This window comes from Mus pahari, chromosome 5 (genome assembly GCF_900095145.1).
Source record: "Mus pahari chromosome 5, PAHARI_EIJ_v1.1, whole genome shotgun sequence".
In the NCBI taxonomy this organism is placed as follows: Eukaryota; Metazoa; Chordata; class Mammalia; order Rodentia; family Muridae; genus Mus; species Mus pahari.
Window position 1 is genome coordinate 42,999,409 of NC_034594.1, and position 21,620 is coordinate 43,021,028.

A 21,620-nucleotide genomic window follows, 5' to 3' on the forward strand; every position below is an offset into this window, starting at 1 on the left:
TAATAAAGCTCTTAAACCATAGAGTCTCTGCTCTGCTCCATCAAGGCCCGCTGTGCACTCTGCTCATTGTTGGGAATTTCTTCCCTATTCCCTCTGTCCCACAACCCTGGAGTGATAGCAAGGTAGCTCCAGGGGAGTCCCCGTTGGGGCTGCCCCTTCTCCACCCTCCCACCCCCCACACCTGCCGCGTGGGTCAGAGGCAATGCCCACCCGGGGCCGAGTGGAAAGCACCTGGAAGTCTCCCCACACCTGACTGACCAGAGAATAGGGAAACTCTGGCGGGGCGTTGGGCATCTTTTTCCTCCCAACTTTCCCCGGAGCCCTCTGCCCCACTTTTTTAATTTTGTTCCCAACAATGTATTAGAAGATGCAACAGACTCATTTTGGGGTAATGAGTCTGAGATAGACTAATAGCAATGGAAATCCACATTGGTGACTTTGAAGGGGAGAAAAAAGAAGCTAAAGAAATCTACAGAATTTTACACATGTGCTGTAGTACCATTATGCAGGACCAGAAATAGGAAAGTCAGAACAGTCTCGTTGGTGAAAGACATAGGAAAAGAAATGTGGGTGTGGTTACTGTGGGGTACCAACAGGCTACCTAGACATAAATGTTCAACAGGAGGGAAGAGAGAAAGTCTAAAACCTCAGGGATGGATCTATACAAAACATAAAACTCTTGGATTGTCGGATTTATTTTTAACAGCAGCTCTCTCGGCATTTCCCACCTACAGATTCAAGTTGGACAGAAGGCGGCAAGCACACTGAAAGCAAAGCACGGAACCAATTATAGAGTTGGAGCGAGTGCAGAGATTTTATGTAAGATTACTCTTTTTCTTCTCCCCCTTCTTCTTCTTTAATGGTATCTAAGGCACAGAAGAAATCAATGAAGTTTAGAACGTGAGACGGGCCGAAGAGTAGGCGTTCCTAGGACCCACAGAGAACTGGGTGAATCAAAAATGACCAAGGATAAAAGCAGGTCTGTGTGATTCAGTATTGTGCTCTCTGGGGATACGGTGTGAGTGCAAAGGAAAAACAATGATATGCTGGCTCAAACCAGAATTTTCCCTGGCTTGAGTTTAAAAGAGCTGGCAAGTCAGAAGGCACGGGAGTTAACAGGAAGGGGATTGTCCTTTGAGCCTTGGTCGGTTGGTGGCAGTCCCAGAGGGTCCACCTTCCAGGAAAGCAGATTAGGGTTAAGGCTGGGGAAATAGTCAAAAGAGATATTTCAGCTAACAGCACATGCTCCTTCTCCAAATCTAAAATACACCCTCACACCCACCTCCTAATCCCCACACTACCCACCTTGAGATCCCCATACTACCCCCCATCCCACAACCCTGCCTTTAGCTCCCGAGTCCCACCTAGCTAATATGTGTGTCATAATTGTCCTGGGATTCGTTTGTCTGTTTGTTTTTTTTAAATTCCTTTGTGAGAATTAGTCCATTCCATTCTTGCCTTGCAATTTGATGCTGCCTCATTTTTTGATCAACTGAGAAATTTTAACCAAGTCTCTGCTATGTTCCGGGCACAAGGAAGACCAAGGAGCCAAATAAAATGCAGGCTCCATCCTTTTGCTAAGGATGAAGTGGTCCTAGCCAGGAACAGCTCCTTCATTTTTACCAGGGAAGCCTTTATTCAGTGGCGTGATGATGGAACTCCACCTTTCGAAATCTGATTTCTCCATTTACCCTTCCTGGGTTCATTTATAGATGCTGTCAGGGTCCTCAAAAGACTAGGATGGAGACATTGGGATCCCCTTCTTGTACACATTTGAGCTAATGGACAATGGTACCCGGGGTTTGCTGTGATCTAGTGCATATGTGAAGAGACCAAGGATGCCATTCTCTTAGTCCTTGATGATGTTTATGAGAATTACCCACCAACAGTGCCAGGAAGGGGGCGATCACAATCTCAGCACTGACCATGCTGTACTTCTTCACATCTCTCCTTTAAGTGCGTCCTACCCTGTCTCGCTTAGCCCCAGCGATGGGAATGTGGTTGGGGTGAAGGTGTGTGTTGTACAGAAGCCAAACCCTGGAACTAAAACTGCTCTATATTCTAATAAAGAGTCAGGCTAGCATTTTAAACATTTGTTTTGCTGGTAATTAATTTTTATTGCTCCATGAGACTGTTGTATTACTTAGCTATTAACAACTATAAAGCTATAAACTAAACCCTTCTAAAATTCAGCAGAGCGTGCGCCTGTACACCAGTGAGAAAATTCTGCTGATCTTGGTGCTGTTTGCTGATGCCGCTGAGCTAAGTGGTAGGCAGCCGCTTGACCAGGCTCAGGCTGAACTGAGCTGAGGGGTGATATTCACGCTCCCTGGATCTTTATTTCTCCAGCGGGTTTGGCCTGACATGTAGGAAGGGATCAAGTTCCCACCTATAGGTACTATTCAAATCTCCGCTTGTATCACTTTTATTAACATAGCCATTTGTTCTGGCTAGTTTTTATGTGAACTCGACACAAAATAGGGTCATCTGGAAAGATGAACGCTTAATCAAGAACATGCCTCTGTATGATTTATAGACATATCTGTAGGGCATTTTCTTGATTAATGATTAAGGTGGGAAGGCCAAGCACATTGGGAGCGATACTGCCCTGGGGTATGTGGTCTTGGGGTGTATAAGAAAACAAACTGAGCAAGCCAATAGGCAACACTCCTACAAGGTTTCTCTGCTCCAGTTCTTGCCTCCAAATTCCTGCCCTGAGTTCCTGCTCTGTTTTCCTTCAGTGATGAACTATGATATAGAAATATAAGAGAAATAAATCCTTTCCTCTCGAATTTGCTTAGAGTCATGTGTTTTACTACAGCAATAGAAACTTAGCGATGACACCACTGGCTGAAGGAAGTCACTTGTCTGAGTCAAGAGTCAAAGGGTGGCAAAGCACACTGTGAGATATCTGTAAAGACTGCAGTCTTCACCTAAGTCACTTTACTTGGCTTTGAATGCCACGCCTTGAACGTTACTGTTTAGCTTTGGAGATGGGACAGTGCAGCAGGAGCATGCTCATCGCTGGCTGTTATTACTCTACGTGTGGGCAGGAGAGTTCCACTGTGCTTGGAATCTAATTACAACCTAGGTGATGAGGTTCTGTGTTCTACTTATTATTTTGAATGCATGATCCTAATATTCCGTAAGGAAAGGAAGTACACGTTATGTTCCTTAGGTCTAGCTTTAGTTGTTAACAGTCCAAGTCTTTAGAAATTTGCTTGTATGTTGGTCCTTTTCACTCATGGGTTAGTAGCAACATTTAGAAAACAGGTTATATAATTTGTCTATAAAGTTGCCACTAGCTTTAAATATTTACCTGCTTTTTCTGTTGTTAATAATAATAATAATAATAATAATAATAATAATAATAATAATAATTGTGGAATCACCTAAGTATCTTTTAAATTGCTAGCCATTTACAATGGTGCGTAGACATAGAGCACACGTATTTGGATCTTCTATTACAGTGAGTGAAATTCCAAATAGCCGCCATGAGTAACTGGAACGGACACACTGTCTCATTCAGGGCAAATCCCAGCTTAGTGAAAGCCATATAGCAAGAGCACAAAGAAATAAACGAAATAATCCAACTGCTATGAAGGAACAGAGAAGAGAGCTGAACAGGGCCGGCTCGTGTGTTTGTGGCTCTCTAGACACTTAGCTGCACTATCTTGTCTGTTAAATTTCAAGTGCTCTTCAAGCAGCCTCCAAGGCTGTCATTTCCTATGTATCTCCATGTGACACCTTGAAATGGTGCTAAGCACTTGACAGGCTTTCAACAAATGCCTCTGTGACTGGCTGACAGGGTCTCCCTAGTGTTTAGTCACCCGTTTCTAAATTTCCTTGTTGGCCATGGTCACAATACACTTCCTGGTTGTAACCCTTTTATTGTCCTCCTTTTGTCCTCTCTCTCTCTCCATGTTTTCCTAGTGTGTGGCTGATAAGGGTCAGAAAGGAAATGTCAGGGGGCAGTGGCGTTTAATGAATCAAGGGACAGAGATTTACATAAAAATGCCAACTCCTCAAATGCAGCATTGTTGGGGGAAAACCAGTTAGTTTTCATCAATGGCTGTTGGCCCTGAGAAGAAGAAAGCTGATGTTCCCTACTCAATACCACACTGAAGAAGCACGCAGGCCACCATGTTTGTAATCTCAGGTCATTGCTATCCAGGTAGCCAGGGTGTTAGTTCCAGGGCTTTTACAAAGAAAAAGATTTGAATGCCTGCATACTACAGTATCCTTTGCTTAGAAAATTGATATGGTATTTAAGAGGGAACCAGCGGGTCATGACCTGCTTCTAGCTTCTTCCGGAAGCTTTCCTTTCTTATGAAAGGGTCCTAAGAATAAGGTTTGAAAGACTATAAATGAAAAGTTCTTTTCAGATTCCTGGTATAAAATGGTCATTGTTTGAGAGCTCTATACAATCATGCAATGCCTATAATCGGTAATCTTGAGACTATCCTATACTGTTATTTTTTTTGAGGCTGGGATTTGATTTTTACCCTCTTTTAAAGTCAAGAAATGATTTTGTTATTTTCATGGGTATTAGAGGTCATGAAATTCCTGGGTTAAGTCAAGGTCATTTTTTTTTTTCTCATAGCAAGCTAATGTACACAAACGCCAGTATATTTACAGCCATGCACCGCACACCCAAGTCTCAAGGGGAGGATGCAGTGAATACCAGGGCTGCATGCAGAGATTTGCTATGGGAGAGACACAGTGAGCTTGGGTCCAAGCAGCCAGCAAGTCTGAGCTCCATCCATGAGACACTTCCTCTTCACGCTGATGGCTGGGTTGCTTGCTTGCTGCAGACAAGACAACTGACCTGAGGGTTTGTCCTTCCAGAAACCTTAGCATCATCAGCAGAATGTCACAGAGAAAGAGGTCAGCAAAGGACTCTCCCCCAAGAGCTTCACGTATCAAGTTGACTCATAGGAAATTACTGCTTTCAAAGGTTTTTAAAAGCTTAAGCGTTGGTAATTTTATACAGTTCAACCTAATATCATGTCCGTGCTAATAAAAACAGATGAAGGGTTCCTTTCATCCCCTTTCTTGCCTTTTGGGGGATGTTTGACCATACTGCCTTGCCTGCTTCCATTCCTTCCCACCAAACTGTCAGGAAGGAAGGCTTGCGTTTATGAAGAGTTGGATTTTCCAAGTGTTATGATAAGGTTCTGTGTGAAAATGATGGCCACAAAAAAATAAAGTAAAATAAAAACAAAAAACAAAAAGCAGTTTTCTACTCTCCTGTAATTGAGATTGTGTGGTATTTCCTTAATATTCTGAAAAAGGTATGTTATTTCTAAGAAGTAATTCATTTAAAATAATGTAAATAAATAGAGAAATCTACAGCGACGGATGTGTTTGCCGCCATCTTGTCAGTGTGTGCCTTTCCCATATAATCCCAGTCCCCCACTAGGATCTTTTTTTTCTGGTTTTACCCCCTAATCATCCTCTCGTCCTCCTTCCACACACTCAATGCGCTCAAGTTACTCTTCTCAAGAAGTCCCCTCCTGCCTTCATGTTTTTCTGTCTTTAAAGGTTACTTCTTATGACCCCCCCGAGTTTAATTAGTGTTGCTTCCATATGCATGGGTAAGGGGAGGGTAGAGTTATTTACTGGACTGCTTATCAGCAGTTACACCGGTGAAGAAAGTAATACCTTCCTCTCCTAGCAACCAGTAACCACCAACATCCCAGGGCACATCAGGACCTTCCTCCAAGCCTGATTCAATGCCGACAGGCCCAGACTTGTGCAGGTAAGCACAGTTCTGGTGAGTTTGTGACTGCCAGGGCCATGTCGTGTCTAGAAACCATCATTTGCAGCACCTTCTCTGTCCTTTAGCTCTTATGTGTTCTCTGCTCTCTCTTTCCCATTGTTCCCTTCAGCTTGAAAGGAGTGATATAGATGTATCACTTAGAGCTGAGCATTCAGTAGTGACTTAGTCTCTGTACACTGACCACTTAATCAGTGTTTGCATTAACAGTGTTTGCCTGTTTAAAAAAAAAAAAAAAGACCCTGAACAACACCAAGAACAGCACTAATCTATGGATACAAACACAGTACCATTTAGCAAATGAACAATTCATCACACTATAATCTAAGACCAATGTTATTGGTCCATGGACCATAAGGTAAACAATCCCTGTAGTCATAGGCTCTTGGCCAGGTTTACAGTATGAAGAATGAGTTTCCTTCCATGGAGTGAGCCTCAAATCCAATCATATAATGGTTGTTAAACCTCATAATGGTCACACGACTATTACAGCAGTGGGTGCTTTTGCTTGGAAGGTAGATATTGCATTTGCAGGGATCACAGCTGGGTAAGCTTGTTGGTAACTTTTCCCTAGTAGCCGACAGAGTTCTCTCACCAGGAAAACTAGCCTGGAGAACAGAGCCTTCCAGTTCAGTTCCAGCCAGACCTCTCTGTTTCCAAAAAACCAAGTGTGAGATGGTTTGAGCAATAGGGTTTTACCTTCTACTAATCAAGACCAGTGGCACTCACCTTGTTGAGAGGAAGCTCTGCGGCCTCTGGGACCTCCATGATCAATAACTCCTAGTGATAGTTATCTCCTATCTGGCACTGGGATTTTTGTTCAGTAATCTATGGCTTCAGATAGGGAATCATCCACCCGTTTAGGGGGTATCTCCATTCAAACTTTATATGCATATAATATATAATATAATATTTAATATTTATAAATATTATATATAATATATATATTTGGTGAATATATATATTATATATACATACACGCACATATATTTATTCACCAAATAATAGGTTTCCATATGGCATTTTCAAGTATACTTTTGGCTAAACCTTCACCCACCCCTTCTTCTCCTCTAGTCTTCCACCTCAATTTCCACTTAAACCCCAACACCCTTACCACTTTCCCCCTACTTTTGTATTACATATATTGTACTGTGTTCCTTCATTAGGCCTCTTTTTTCCTTTCTTCCCCTAGCAGTCTCTTCCTAGCTTCCTGGGTGCAAGAACTCCAAGTTAAACATAATGATCTAAGGATTTGCAGCCAAGATCTGCATATGAAAGAGAACATGTTGTGTTTGATTTTCCAGGTCTGAGTTACTTCACTCAGTATAATAGTCTCTAGTTCCATCCATCTTCTGGCAAATGTCATAATTTTATTTGTCTTTAAAGCTAAATAAAAGTGCACTGGGTATGTGTACCACAATTTCATTCTCCATTTCTTGGTTAGTGATATCTAGGCAAGTTCTGTGTCCTAGCTATTGTGAATAGAGCATCAGTGAACATGCATATGGAAATATCTCTGCAGTGGTGTAGATTCTTTCGGGTGTTATACGTGAGTCATATGGACATTCTATTTTTCCTCTCTAAGAAACCTCTGCATTGATTTCCACAGTGGCTCTACCAGTTTAGACTCCCACCAACCATGAAAAGGGGTCCCCTTTCCCTCGCAACCTTGCCAACATTTGTTGTCATTTGTTTCTTGATGATAACTACTGTGACAATGATAAAAATGGAATCTCATAGTAGTCTTAGCTTGCTTAAATGGCTAAGGGTGTCAAACACTTAAAAACAGTTAGCCATTTCTATATTTTTCTTATGAGAACCCTCTTTAGTATTGTAGCCCATTGTTGTTAGGTTGGTTGCTGTTATTCTTTTAGTTCTCGATGTGTGTTACCTATTCATCCTCTGTTAGATCTGTAGCTGTTGAAGATTTTCCTCCCATTACTCCACCCAACTAACACCTTCCTTTGTAGCACAGAGGCCTTTTCATTTCATAAGGTCCCATTTGAAAACTGTTGGTCTTATTTTCTGCTAACTGAAGTCCAACTCGGAAAGTCTGTACTGATACTTAAATCTTGATATGTACTACCTAACTTTTTCCTCTAGCATTACAGGTCTTACGTTAAGGTCTTTTATTCACTTGCAGTTGTTTCCTAATATTTTGTTGAGAATTCTTGCATCTATGTATGTCAGGGAGATCCATCTACAGTTTTCTTCTGTTTCTTTTTGTTTAGAGGACGGGATGTGTCTTGTTTATTTCTGTTTTCAGAGTTTTGCTATCTTCATAGGATGACTTTGGTAGTTGCACTGACTAACTTTATGTCAGTTTGACACAAGCTAGCATCATTAATTAGAAGAGAGAGAGTCTCCGTTGTCAAAATGCCTCCATTAAGATCAGGCTGTAGGCAAGCCTGTAGGGCAATTTAATTGGTGATTGATGAAGGAGGGCCCAGCCCATTGTGGGTGGTGCCATCCTTGGGCTGGTGGTTCTGAATTCTATAAGAAAGCAGGCTGGCAAGCCATGGAGAGCAAGCCAGTAAGCAGCATCCCTTGATGAGCTCTGTGTCAGCTCCTGCTTCCAGATTCCTGCCCTGCTTGAATTCCTGTCCTGACTTCATCCAGTGATGAGCAGTAATATGTTAGTGTAAGCCCAATAAGCCCTCTCTTCCCCAACTTGCTTTTTGGTCATGGCATTTCATCACAGCAATAAAAACCCTAACTAAAACAGTAATGTTTCTTTTCTTTTTTCAGAACAGTTTAAGAAATTGCATTTGAGCTCTCCTAAAAGTTTGATAGTATCCAATAATGAATCCCTCCAGTCCTGCACTTGTGTTTATGAGGAATCCTTTAATCAACTCTTTGACCCTGCTGCTTGTTCTCTAAATTGGCCATAGCCTCCTGATTTAATTTTGGTGGGTTACATGTGTTTAGAAGTTTATCTGTTTCCTCCAGGTTTTCCACTTTTTAGGGATAGAAGTTTCCGAAGTATCCCTAATGATTTTTCTGGATTTCATCTTAGTCTGTTGTAACAACTCCTTTTTCATCTCTAAGTTTCTATTTTAATTTGGATCTTCATTTGGGTTAGTTCTAGTGAATCTAGGAATGTGTCAATCTTGTTTATATTTTCAAAGAACTAACTCTTTGTTTAATTTATTCTATGTATTGTTCTTTTAGTCTTTGTTTCTGTTAATGCCCTAAATTTAATGAGTCTTTTGCCAAGGATTTTGCCTTTGAATTTGGCTTCTCCTTGTTTTCCAAGAGTCTCAAGGTGCACCATTAGACCACTTACTTGTGATCACTATGATGCTTTGATTTAAGCACATATGGCTATAAATCCTCTTCCTCAAACTGACGTAGCTGTGTTCCAGAGGCTCTTGTAAGTTGGACTATTACTTTCATTTTATACTAGGAAATTTTGAAATTTCCTTCCTGATTTCTTAAACCACTCACTATTCACGCAGAAGTGTACTGTTGAGTCTCTGAGTATTTATTCAGTTTCTGTCATTTCTCTTGCTGATTCCCAGTTTTATTCTGCCAAGGTCTGACAAGGTACAACAGTTATTGCAATTATTATTTTGTGGCCTATAATGTGATCAAGTTTACAGAAGTTTCCATGAGCCACTGAAGAGAATGTATAGTCGTGTTGTGTGTTTGTTGGATAAAATCTTCTGTATGTATCTGTTAAATCTGACTGAGCTCTGGTTTCTTTGCTTACATCCAGCTTAGAAGACCTATCTAAAATGCCAGGGAGGACCTGAGGAGATGGCTCAGTCAGCAAAGTTCTTGCCGTGCAAAGCCAAAGACCTGGGTTTAAATCCCCAGAACCCAGTTAAAAATAATTTGGTGTGGCTATACATGTCTGTAATAGAGGGGCAGAGACAAGTGGATTCTTGGAACTCATAGGTTTTGTTAGCTGTATTTAGTGAGAGATTGTATTTCATAAAATAAGGCAGAGCACAGTTGAGGAAGAGAACTGTCATTAACCACTGGCTTTTATATATATTTGCATATATATATATATATATATATATATATATATATATATATATATGTGTGTGTGTGCACCTACATACTCATTTGCATACATGCACATGAACATTTCCATATACCACACACTCACACACTGCATAAATAAATGAATAACTAAGTAAACAAAGGGGCCATTGGAATGAGCCTTCCATCATTGTTATATCGGGAACTCTCTGAGTTTTTGCTTTTATGTCTTTTAGTATTTGTTTTGTGAATTTGGAAGCACCAATATTTTGTGCACTGATACTTACAAATGTCATAGTTCTTGCTGAATTTCTCTCTTTTATTAATATACAGTGGTCTTTTTTGTTTCTTCCAACTAGTTTTCATTTGACGTTCACTTAGAAAGAGAATCTCTTTCTAAGGTTGTTTATGGCTTGTGTTTTCTTTGCAGTTTGATTTCTGTCCATTGACTCCGTTTCTGAATGTCTTTGTTTAGTAAGATGGGTTCTTGGACATAACAGATGGTTAGGTCTTATTTTTTACATCTAGTCATTTAGTCTGTATCTTTAATTGCTAAATTGAGGCCATTTGAATTTGAGGTTATTATTGAGAGGGCTTTACTCATTTGTATGGTCTTGTTAGTGTTGTTCTGCTTGGTTGGATTATTGGTAGTCCTTTTCTTCCTCCCCTTGCTGGTTTTCTGTGTTGACCATGTATCTCCTTCATTCATCTGATCCTCTCATGAAATGCAGAATTTCCTATGATCTCACAAAGAGATAGCTTTTCTGATTTTTCTCTCTCTGTGTGTAGTGTTTTAGTCTATGTTTTCAGCAGTGCTAGATTCACATTAATGTCTTCTTTGCTGTTAACTTGGGTTTTGTTTTAAGAGATAATTTACTAGGCTTAGCTAGTTTTAAAAAAAATGAACTATTCTTTTAGTTTGAAAAATAAAGTAAGCAATTAAATGGAATAGAAGATGTTGTGAGCTCAGTATTTCTCCCTCCGTTTGGATTATGTTGTGTATCCATCTTCACAAGAGAGGAGAGGGCTGCTGGTCTCAGAACTCAAACAGGTCAGTGTATCCTGACAGGTGGGGAAGAATTTATGGCTGGGCTATATCTTTGCCAGAGTGTCTCAGTCTGAGTCTCCCTCCTTAGAACCAAACTGCCATTTTCTCTCTGGGGTTTGGGGATTGCTCCTCACACATGCAAGAGTTTCTGTGGCTAAGGCTCTGAGGGGCTCTGCAAGATCAGCTCACTTGTGTTGATCTTTGTTATCCTTGCCAGGACTCTGTACCAAGTTGTGCCCCACCCTTCCCTCATCCTGTGGAACTTGCCCAGGCAATGACAAGGGACAGAGTCACCTTTTACTCTGACTAGCTCTTGCTGTCAATTCCAGGCTTCTGTACCATACACCTGCTTCTGTCTGCAAAGCCTGTTCTACCCCAGTCCTCTTCTTCATGAGCAGCGTGGACAGCTTCTGCTTGTGTGTCCATAGGCCAGAACTGCAGGCTTTCAAGATGCCTCAAATGAGATCCCTCCCTGCCAGGTATGGCAGGAACCAGTCATGGTGTGACTTGACTTGGATGTTTCTGTGTAGAGATATTATCAACTCAATTTATTTCTGTTTTCTTTAGATCTTTCTCTTATAAGATTAGGACTTATTATTTTTGCATTCTAACGTTTTTATTTATCCAGTCTCACAGACACATCTTCTAATCTGCCATTTTCCAGGAAATCTTTTTTTTTTTATTATTTTTACTTCCCCCATCCTTTTTGAAAGAAGAGTTGAAAAAGTCAGATCCAAAATAATAAATACAACTGAAAATGAATATAAACCACAGAAACGTAAAGGAGGTAAAGAGTACTGTGCACTGTGTATCCAGATCATGGGTTCAACTCCACAACAACCCAGCTGACCAGGAAGGGACCCCTAAGAAGGGGAAGTAGAAAGATATACTGGCTTCATGTCCTGAATTCCAGGCAAGAATTTCTACATCCCTAAAGGCCCTGGAAAATATCACCACACTGGAAAAGAGTTCAGGTGTGTGTGTACGCATGTGTGTGTGTGTGTGCTTGTGTGTGTGTGGTGATATGTTGTTGCAGAGATTAGCCTGGAAAGATGAACTAAAGTCAAATATTTGTAAGGGAAAAGGGACTCCAAAAAGTTAAATGATATATACTTTGTATATATAAACTGAGTAAGATAGAAGTTAAACCAATTGCCATAAAAAATATAAACAAACACAGAGAAACCATAGGTACTATTCAGAAAGGTAGACTGTGGCATCCATCTGAAAAGGAATCTGTGAAAGAGAGGACAAATGTGCTGTTGTAGGATCAATAGACTCCCATCTCTGCCTGGGAAAATATTACATTGCATAAACTGGCCTTATAAATGCATGGAGGCCAGAAGAAGAGACGTATGTAAACAAGAGGAGCCCTTTGGCTTGAGACAGGAAGTAGGAAGCACAGAACTATCCAGGCGAAGTGTCAGTTAAGACACTGCATTGCTTTCCCTTTAGAAATCAGGTGTCAAGGTCATAAGTGACTTTCATTTCAACCTCATTTTCCAAATTTTATTCAATATAGAGACTTGGCAAAAATCTTTTTAAAAAAATTAACAACTCCACTCACCACCAGCTTCCTCTTCCACCCACGCTAATTTACCCTATAACATTTACTTTATAATTAGGTTTGCCAGTCTGTCACTTTAAAGGTTGACTATTTTCTCTAAGGCTGTTACTTACAAGATTTGTTTAGTAGAGAATTCTTATTTGAAATAAATCCTTACCTTGAAGCACAGCATATAAGTCAGAGAACACGGCTGTCCTGTCTGACTTGGGGCAGAAGCTTAATGGTGACTGTAGGGTAACCTACCTTGCTTAGTTTTACTGCAAGCCTGGGGATTCACACTTCCTCAGCACTGGTCTTAGCTTATCTTGTGTTGGATTCTTTATTATTATTATTATTATTATTTTTTTCTTTATTTACATTTCAAATGCTATCCCGAAAGTTCCCTATACCCCACCCCCACCCCTGCTCCCCTACCCACCCACTCCCACTACTTGGCCCTGGCCTTCCCCTGTGCTGGGTCATATAAAGTTTTTGTGTTAGATTCTTAACTGTTCTAAAAAAGAAAAAAAAGAAGATTCCTAGGTAATTTGGTAATCTTGGCACCAAATTCCTTCTTCTATAGATAGCCCCAGTAGATTTCAGAGTACATAAATAACCTGAAAAAAAAAAAAAAAAACTTGTTAAAACACAGACTCTTTGCCACATCAATAGGCCAGTGGTGAAGTCTGGATTTTTGTGTGTTTGACAAGCTCCTTAGGGATCCTGATGTTGGTGGTCCCTAGACTCCTATATATCAAGCAGCAAGAGGCTAGATCAATGAATTTCCATATTAGCAGGCGTCAGAATCACCTGGAAGGGTTTGTTCAAATGTACTATGCCCCGTCTCAAAGGTTCTTAGGTCAGGCCGATACAATTTCCCCAGGGAACGTGGTGTCGGAGCTGGAGAAACGGACTCATAATTAGGATGAAACTGCCACTAGTTATGCAGAGGAACATTTATTATGTGTGTATTTGTTAAGGAAAAAAAAGGATGAAATCCTAGAGGAAAAGACTCTCATCTTAGAATCTAAGCCCCAAATGAAGAAAAGAATACGCTGGGCGTGGTGGCGCACGCCTTTAATCCCAGCGCTCCGGAGGCAGAGGCAGGCAGATTTCTGAGTTCGAGGCCAGCCTGATCTACAGAGTGAGTTCCAGGATGACCAGAGCTATACAGAGAAACCCTGTCTGGAAAAAAAACAAAACAAAAAAANAAAAAAAGAAAGAAAAAAAAGAAAAAAAGAAAGGAATAGAGCATAATGATAGATACTGAAATCAAGGCCAACTGCAACTGAGGAGAGCCATTGACTTACCTGAGTGGGCTGAGTCAGAGAGGAACATAGAGAGGGTGTCTCCTTGTGTTAAAACATCAGCAGAATTTAAAAATGGTCTGCATGCCAATGTGACCTTTGATTATGCAAGAATCTAGAGTTTAGGATTCTGTTAATAGCTTTGGGTTCCCTGTTCAATTATATATATATATGATATATTGTTATATATAATATATTATATATTACATTATATATATATATATATATATATATATATATATATATATATATATTTCTAATTTCAAATAACCTGACATAAGTAGGAGGGGGAAAGAGTTAAAAGTCCAGGACATTGTCAGTACATCAAGGGAGGAGAAGATGAGCCTGGAATTACTCTTCTCCTCCTCAGGGACTTACAGCTTAATCCAGAAAGACATGGCTGTCTTTGGCTCTTTGCTTCTGATAAAATCAAGTAGGTGCTGTCCCGGTGAGAGGCAGAAATCTTCACACCCCTGCTCTTAGAGCAGCTGGGTTCTTAAGCCCAGCATTGAGAAATATTCCTTCTTCTATGGACCTACAAATGTAACTAGGTAGGCTTTTCAGAAATAATGGTTTGGAACCCAAAACAACTTGGTTTAAAGAGGAAAAGAATGAACTTGGTTCATTTAAATAAAATAAACCTAGAGAAAATTCCAGACCAGAAAGATCCACAGATTCTAGAGATCTTATAAGGGCTTAGTAGATTTTTATACTTAATTTTGCAATGGCTTTCTTTTTCTGCTGAAGCTTTTATCTAAGAGTGCTCTGTCTTTGTGGAGACAAGATGATAACCCCTTCAGCAATTGTGGGCCTTGGGCTCATCCTCAGTATAACCTAAGGAAGAAGGTGATTCTCGTTCTCTGTTACAAATACACTCCTCAAAAATGAACTGCTGTGTCTTCCAGGGTTTAAATACAAAGTCTGAATACGCAACTGCCTGGTCTTGGTCACATGTTCACTCATAGACTAGCTCCCCAACCCACAGACTGACACAGGAAATGATGTCAGGGTGTTCCTATTGGAAGAAGAGTGAGAATATACTGGCCAATCAAAACTCAACAGAAAAAAGAACAGGGCTTTCCACGCCTCTGAATCCACACTTCCAGAGTCAGCATATCACACTTTTCTCCAAGAAAAAGAGCTAATTTGCATTTCAATGTGGGTTGAGCCTACATCCAAAAATCAGAGTCCCCTAAAGGAAAGACAGAATCCGTTCTTAGTGTACCCTGAAACATATCCTTCAAGTAACTGTTTCATGGACCATGTTTGTGGGAGATGCTTTCAAGAAGTATAAAGAAGAGCTTCCACTTTCCATCTCCGCCTGTAGCAGATCCTTTGCCACAGGGCTCCATACCCAAATAGTGCCAGGAGGGAGTGAGCCTCCCAGGAGTGTGGACAGGCCTGTGAATACAGGTAGGATCACCACTGCTGCTCAGAGGAGCCTGCACAGAATCCCCAGGACACAGGGGCAGCCTGGGACAGGAGTCTTTTGTTCTCTGTCTGCTGATCTTGTGCCTCAGAGCTACATACAAAAATACCACCAGGAGAGAGCTGGTCTCCAAGAGTGCCTACAAACTTGTGAGCACAGATAAGACCACCACTTGTCTTCAAATTCCTGTCCCAAGAAGAACCCTCACAGAGCCATCAGGACAGAGGAACCAAGGATCAGCTGGGGACAGGATCCTTCTGATCTCTGCCTGCACCACAGAGCTGACTCTGTACCACAGCTCTCCATGCCCAAATTCCTCCTGGAGAGAACTGGTCTCCCAGGAGTACTGATGCACAGGCTTGCAGGAGAGAGAAGCCAAAATCACAGACAGCAAGACTAGCTAACATCAGAGATAACAAGATGGCAAAAGGCAAACACAAGAACATAAGCAACAGAAACCAAGACTACTTGGCATCATCAGAACCCAGTTCTCCCACCACAGCAAACCCTGGTTACACCAACACACCAGAAAAGCAAGACTCTGATTTAAAATCACATCTCATGGTGATGATAGAGGAATTTAAGAAGGACATAAATAACTCCCTTAAAGAAATACAAGAGTACACAGGTAAACAGGTAGAAGACCTTAAAGAGGAAACACAAAAATCCCTTAAAGAATTACAGGAAAACACAACCAAACAGGTGAAGGAACTGAACAAAACCATCCAGGAACTAATACTGGAAATAGAAACAATAAAGAAATTACACAGGGAGACAACACTGGTAATAGAAAACCCATGAAAGATACCAGGAATCATGGATGTAAGCATCACCAACAGATTACAATAGGTAGAAGAGAGAATCTCAGGTGCAGAAGATACCATAGAAAACATTGACACAACAGTCAAAGAAAATGCAAAATGCAAATGCAAAAGGATCCTAACCATCTGTGACAACAGATGTTGGTGAGGATGTGGAGAAAGAGGGACACTCCTCTATTGCTGGTGGGATTGCAAGCTGGTACAACCACTGTGGAAATTAGTGGTTCCTCAGAAAATTGGACATAGTATTACCTGAGAACCTAGCTATACCACTACTGGGCATATACCCAGAAGATGTTCCAACAAGCAATAAAGACACATGCAACCTTATTTATAATAGCCAGAAGTTGGAAAGAACCCTGATGTCCCTCAATAGAGGAATGGATACAGAAAATGTGGTACATTTACACAATGAAGTACTACTCAGATATTAAAATGAATTTATGAAATTCTTAGGCAATGGATGGAACTAGAAAATATCATCCTGAGTGAGGTAACCCAATCACAAAAGAACACATATGGTATGCACTCACTGATAAGTGGATATTAGCCCAGAAGCTTGGAATAGCCAAGATACAATTCACAGACCACATGAAGCTCAAGAAGAAGGAAGACCAAAGTGTAGATACTTCAATCCTTCTTAGAAGGGGGAACAAAATACCCATGGGAGGAGTTACAGAGACAAAGCGTGGAGCAGAGACTGAAGGAAAGGCCATCCAGAGACTGCCCACCTGGGGATCCATGCCATATACAGTCACTAAACTCAGATACTATTAAGGATGCCAACAAGTCCTTGCTGACAGGAGCCTGATATAGCTGTCTCCTGAGAGCTGGATATAGATATAGAGTCTCCTAAGAGGCTCTGTCAGTGCCTGACAAGTACAGAGGTGGATTCTCTCAGTCAACCATTGGATTGAGCACAGGGTCCCCAATGGAGAAACTAGAGAAAGGACCCAAGGAAGTGAAACCAAGGTGTTTGCAGCCCCATAGGATGAACAACAAGATGAACCAACCAGTACCCCTGAGTTCCCAGGGACTAAACCACCAACCAGAGTACAATGGAGGGGCCCATTGGCTCCAGATGCATATGCAGCAGAGGAAAGCCTTGTGGGTCATCAATGGGAGGAGAGGCCCTTAGTCCTATGAAGGCTCGATGCCTCAGTGGAATGCCAGGGCCAGGAAACAGGAGTGGGTGGGTTGGTGAGTGCGGGGCGGGGGGGGGGAGGGAAATAAGGGGTCTTTAGATGGGAAACTAGGAAAGGAGATAGCATTTGAAAATATAGCATAAAGAAAATATCTAATAATAATAATTTTTTTAAAAAAAGAAGTGTAAAGAACAAAATTCTGAAGAGTTTTTTTTTTTTTTTTTGCCTTAACCGGCATTGGAGGAGATTAAACCAATTAAGGTTTGTAAGAGATGTGTGCATGTGTACATACATACATGGAGGGAAGAAGACGTCTTATAGTACTCTTCTACCAAGTGGGTCCCAATGGACCAAACTCATGTTATCAGCCATGGTAGCAAGCACCTCCATCTGCTGACCCATCATCTGGCCTTGTAAAGTATTTTCAATGATGTTCAGAGCTATTGAAGCAATCTGGACCACCTCTTCAGTTCTAGAATAAGAGCATAGTTAATTTTAGTCATTGAGAGTATGATTTTTTTCCCCTCCTTTCCAGCTTTTGTAGGGAATGTGCAACCCAGGAAGAGAATTCTCAGTTATTTCAGAATAAAATGAAAAACCTCTCTGGACACTGAGAAACTCACATTTCTCCCCTATGGTGACATACTTTGTTGTCTCTGATAGGATTTTTTCAGTGACCGGGTATTACCAATATTCTCTCCTTTAACTCCTAGTCTCTTGGCACTTTGTTATTCTGGAATCCAAATGGTATCATTAAAAAGGATTCTACCTTTCAGGAACGACAGGGAATGGAAGGCTGGGTGCCGTGAGGGAAAATGACCAAGTGCAGATGAAAGAGTCTGTACACATGTCACAGTGGTCCCCTCCACATCCCTGCCTGCTCAGTCTACACACACACACACACACACACACACACACACACACACACACACACACACACAAAGGTTAATTCATCACCAATGTCTTGAGAAAGATATAACATGTCTCTCTCCTATAAGGACCTCTATTGGCCTCTTCCCCGTTGTTGCCTCTACTGGAATTTTCCCATGTGTATCTCTAGTGTTCTGCAAGCTACCTCTCCATTCCTCTCAGTAAGCCCGGGCCTCTGTATCACACAGGCACATCTAGTATAAAGCAAGAGTGGGTTATCAGTGGCTTCTTAAACGTTATTTCAGATAAAGAGGGGGAAAAAAAGACTGAGTAAGTAAGATCATTGTTTGAAGTTATCCAAATAAATCACAGCCAAAGAGAAGATGAAAGTCAGAAGTCATACTCCAACCAGAAGGCATTAGATGGCCTGGGGTTAGTCATCTCTTTTTCAGAATGATACCTTCAATCTTTACCAGCTTCTTGCTGGAGGATGACCTTCGGAGGTTAGCCTTGACACAGGTCACCATCCAGTGAAATTATGGTTGGCAGACACCAGTAATCTTGCTCCAAGTTGAGGTCCAAAATGCTGCGCCAATCACTAACTAAACTGTCTTTTAGTTTCCTAAAATAGAAAATAGATTATCCATCCCCGGGCAGGCAAAGGTTTCCGGTGTGTTCAGCTACACACTGTCTCTCCATTTGCCTTCGTTATTTCTCTGCAAATCCATTTATCCTCAAAGGTCACTTTGAAATGTCATCCCATTCCCTTCTGTGTACCTTCCTCTGCTTTCTGAGGGGACTGCCTCCCTACTGCTCCTCTTGAGCATGGTGTCGATGTGTCTTTAGTCTTTCAGGAGACCACTGTCTCTGTCATCTAAAGTCAAACACAGTATAGCAAGGTCTGTCTCCCCATTTAGGACTCCAAAGTGGCTATGAATCTTAAATCATTTGGGGTGTATCAATATCAACATCTTGGAAGATAAAATGGTGTGTGTGTGTGTGTGTGTGTGTGTGTGTAAAACTACCATGTGAATTTGAGACTAACATGTCCTCCATTTTCTAGTAAAGAGACAAAAATAAGTTAGTCTCAAGGACACTCTGTAGTGGCTGTTTCTTCAGAAGCTCAAACCAGGAAATATCTGCATGACCTCCTGGACTTTTTCAACAGATTATCTGGGGAAGACAAAAGGCTTCCTTCCAGGAATTAATGATAAAGACACAAAGAACCAAAAGCGAGAAAAGACATATGTTAGGAAGCTGGGTCGGAGAGGAACAGGTTCAATCCTTGAATAAATCCCCAGTGTCTGTACTTGACTGCTATTTTAATGTAGACCTTGCAATTTATCTCATACTTTTTATCGTTCCTAGAGTTTCCTGAGAGAGCTGTGAGCTATCTCCACTACACTGTCAGAATAGGCTGCCTCTGATCCTCCTGCCATGAGGGAGGAAAGCTGTGTTCCCCCAAAAAAGCTTTCATTAGGGTTTCTCTCCAGGGATGGAGACAAAGGACACATCCAAACAGGTGCCACCGCTGGGCCCTGCTTCTGCTTTGTTTGTCTGCAGCCAGGCGGAGGCCAGGTGTTATCAGAGCTTTTCAGATGTGCGCCTCTGACAAAATCCAGGGTTTCTAAAGGATGAAAATGTAACTGCTTTAATATGAGGCCAGGAAAGAGTCACAGAAATGCCCTGGCCGCTCTTGGGTGCTATCAAAAGTAGAGCTCTACTCTTATTTGCAACTATTCCTTCCCCTGGCCTCTTCCACCTGAAGCCAGACAACCAAGAGACCCCAGAGCTAAACCCAGGTTTGCAAAGGACGATAACTGTAAAGGGCATCTTTAATTAAATGTCATTACAGTTTGCATAAGGTTGCAATATAGGCAAGCATGACACACGTGTCGCAGCATGTATGTGGAGATCAGATGGCAGCCTGTGGAAGCTGATTCTCCCCTACTACATGTATTCCAAGGATTAAACTTTCAGAACATCAGGCTTGGCAGCAAACACTTTTACCTGCTGAGCCATCACGCCAGCCCACCATTTTAAATAATAGGGAAAATGTGAATGCATTTCTCTAGAGAAAGAATAATTTTCGGGTTTTTATCTTTTTTCAAAGGATCTATAACCTTCCCTTCCAAAAGGCAGACGCTCAAAGGGACACTAGTTGAATTTAAGCAATTTGCCTAATTAGCTGAGTTTAATTCAGTAAGTGAGAATATTTTGGCTTTATGTAAGAAATCATTTTTGCTATTGTTACTTCCAAGGAATGATGTTGATAGAGAAATCTGTCACCCCATTGTTTTTCATGCTGACCAGTCTAAGACCTTCCCAGATGCACCCATTCTGTTGGGCCAATTCAAGCCTGTAACCCTCCATAATTTTTAAAGCTATTCTTCAGAAATGACAGCTGGCCTTGTGATTCTGTGAGTTCAAAAAGACACCTTTGATGCCCATCTATTCGTTTATCCCAACACTCCCCCCCCCCGCCCCCCGTAAGGTGGACTCTCCGTACACAATTGCTCTAAAGACCAGTGGACTCAGGGCTGTCTCCACTTTGGTGCTCTTTGCCTATGCACACATCTTCTGCCCTGTGTCCTCTATCCAGTCCTTCCTTGTGTAAATAAGGTTGGCGCCTCTTCCGGAGATCCCAAGGGTAGAATCCTATTGGTGCCAGGTACTCATTACAGTAAGTGGCGCCTGTTACCCGCCTCGGGAGCAGAAGGCAAACATAATGATAACAACTCTCCACACCAGTGCCCTCCCCGACCTAGTTACTTATTTTTAATTAAGGTGGCAATGCAACACCTTTCCATCTCCTCGAGGAATTGATGTGTTCCAGTTTAAAGGGAGCTGGAGAAGATGGCTCTGGACACCCAGATCTTTGCTTCTAAAGACAGGAGGCCATGTTTTCTGGTTGGTGGTATTCGAGGAGGCACGAAGCAGGTGTTTTCCAGGAGGTGGCAGTGCGCTCTAAGGCAGGCTGGGCCTGCCTCCTGTACCACCCAAAGAATATTGTAATTGAGACGTAGCATTATAATGCATTCCAGCCCACACAGCTGTGTCACCTCGGGAAGCTTCTTACCAGATTCAAAGTCACCGCAACCAGGGTAGGAGGATGGAAGCATGGGGGACACAAAGCAAAAGTGGGAGGAGGCTCGGGGGGACAAATCAGGGACACTTGGCTTTGTTGTGAGTGGAGTTTCAATACTGAAGAGCCAGGGGCCACCCTGATACATATTTACGACTGTTCCCAGGCTCACCTCTGAGGACCAATAAAAGGAAGCTGAAGGACTCTTGTTTTGTCTGCATCTTAATTCCCCGTTTACAAGAAATATTCCATTACCCTAATTCAAAGGCCAAGCATCCTTCCTTTATAAAGGAGATGTCTCCTTGTCAGGAGGGGTGAAGAGCATGGTGAACCTGTCTCTCCCTGAGAGATGTGTATGTTGGGTGGGGGTGGGGGGTGGGATGATGAGAGAAGAAAGAGCTTTGCTTGCAAGGCAGCCTGACCCTGTGCCTGTGACATCTTAGGACCAAACCAGGGAAAACAGACTGAGGACAGGACGGTAGGAGAGGACTTTCCCAAACTTTAGTCTATTGGCAGAGGTTCTGGTTTTCACAAGTGCAGTGGTAAGAATGAGTAAACCGGATAGGATCAGAGTCAGGGCCACTGAGATGGCCATTCAGT

The 21,620-nt window shown here is 41.7% G+C and overlaps 1 protein-coding gene across 1 annotated transcript in view; it reads left to right on the forward strand.

The window, feature by feature from the left end:
* Positions 1-1,811, forward strand: part of Cpo (carboxypeptidase O) — a 39,625-nt gene extending 37,814 nt beyond the window's left edge. The window contains 2 exon segments of the mRNA XM_021198531.1: positions 735-819; positions 1,723-1,811. Coding sequence (XP_021054190.1) covers positions 735-819; positions 1,723-1,811 — 174 coding nt within the window.
* Positions 1,812-21,620: the final 19,809 nt, after the last annotated feature.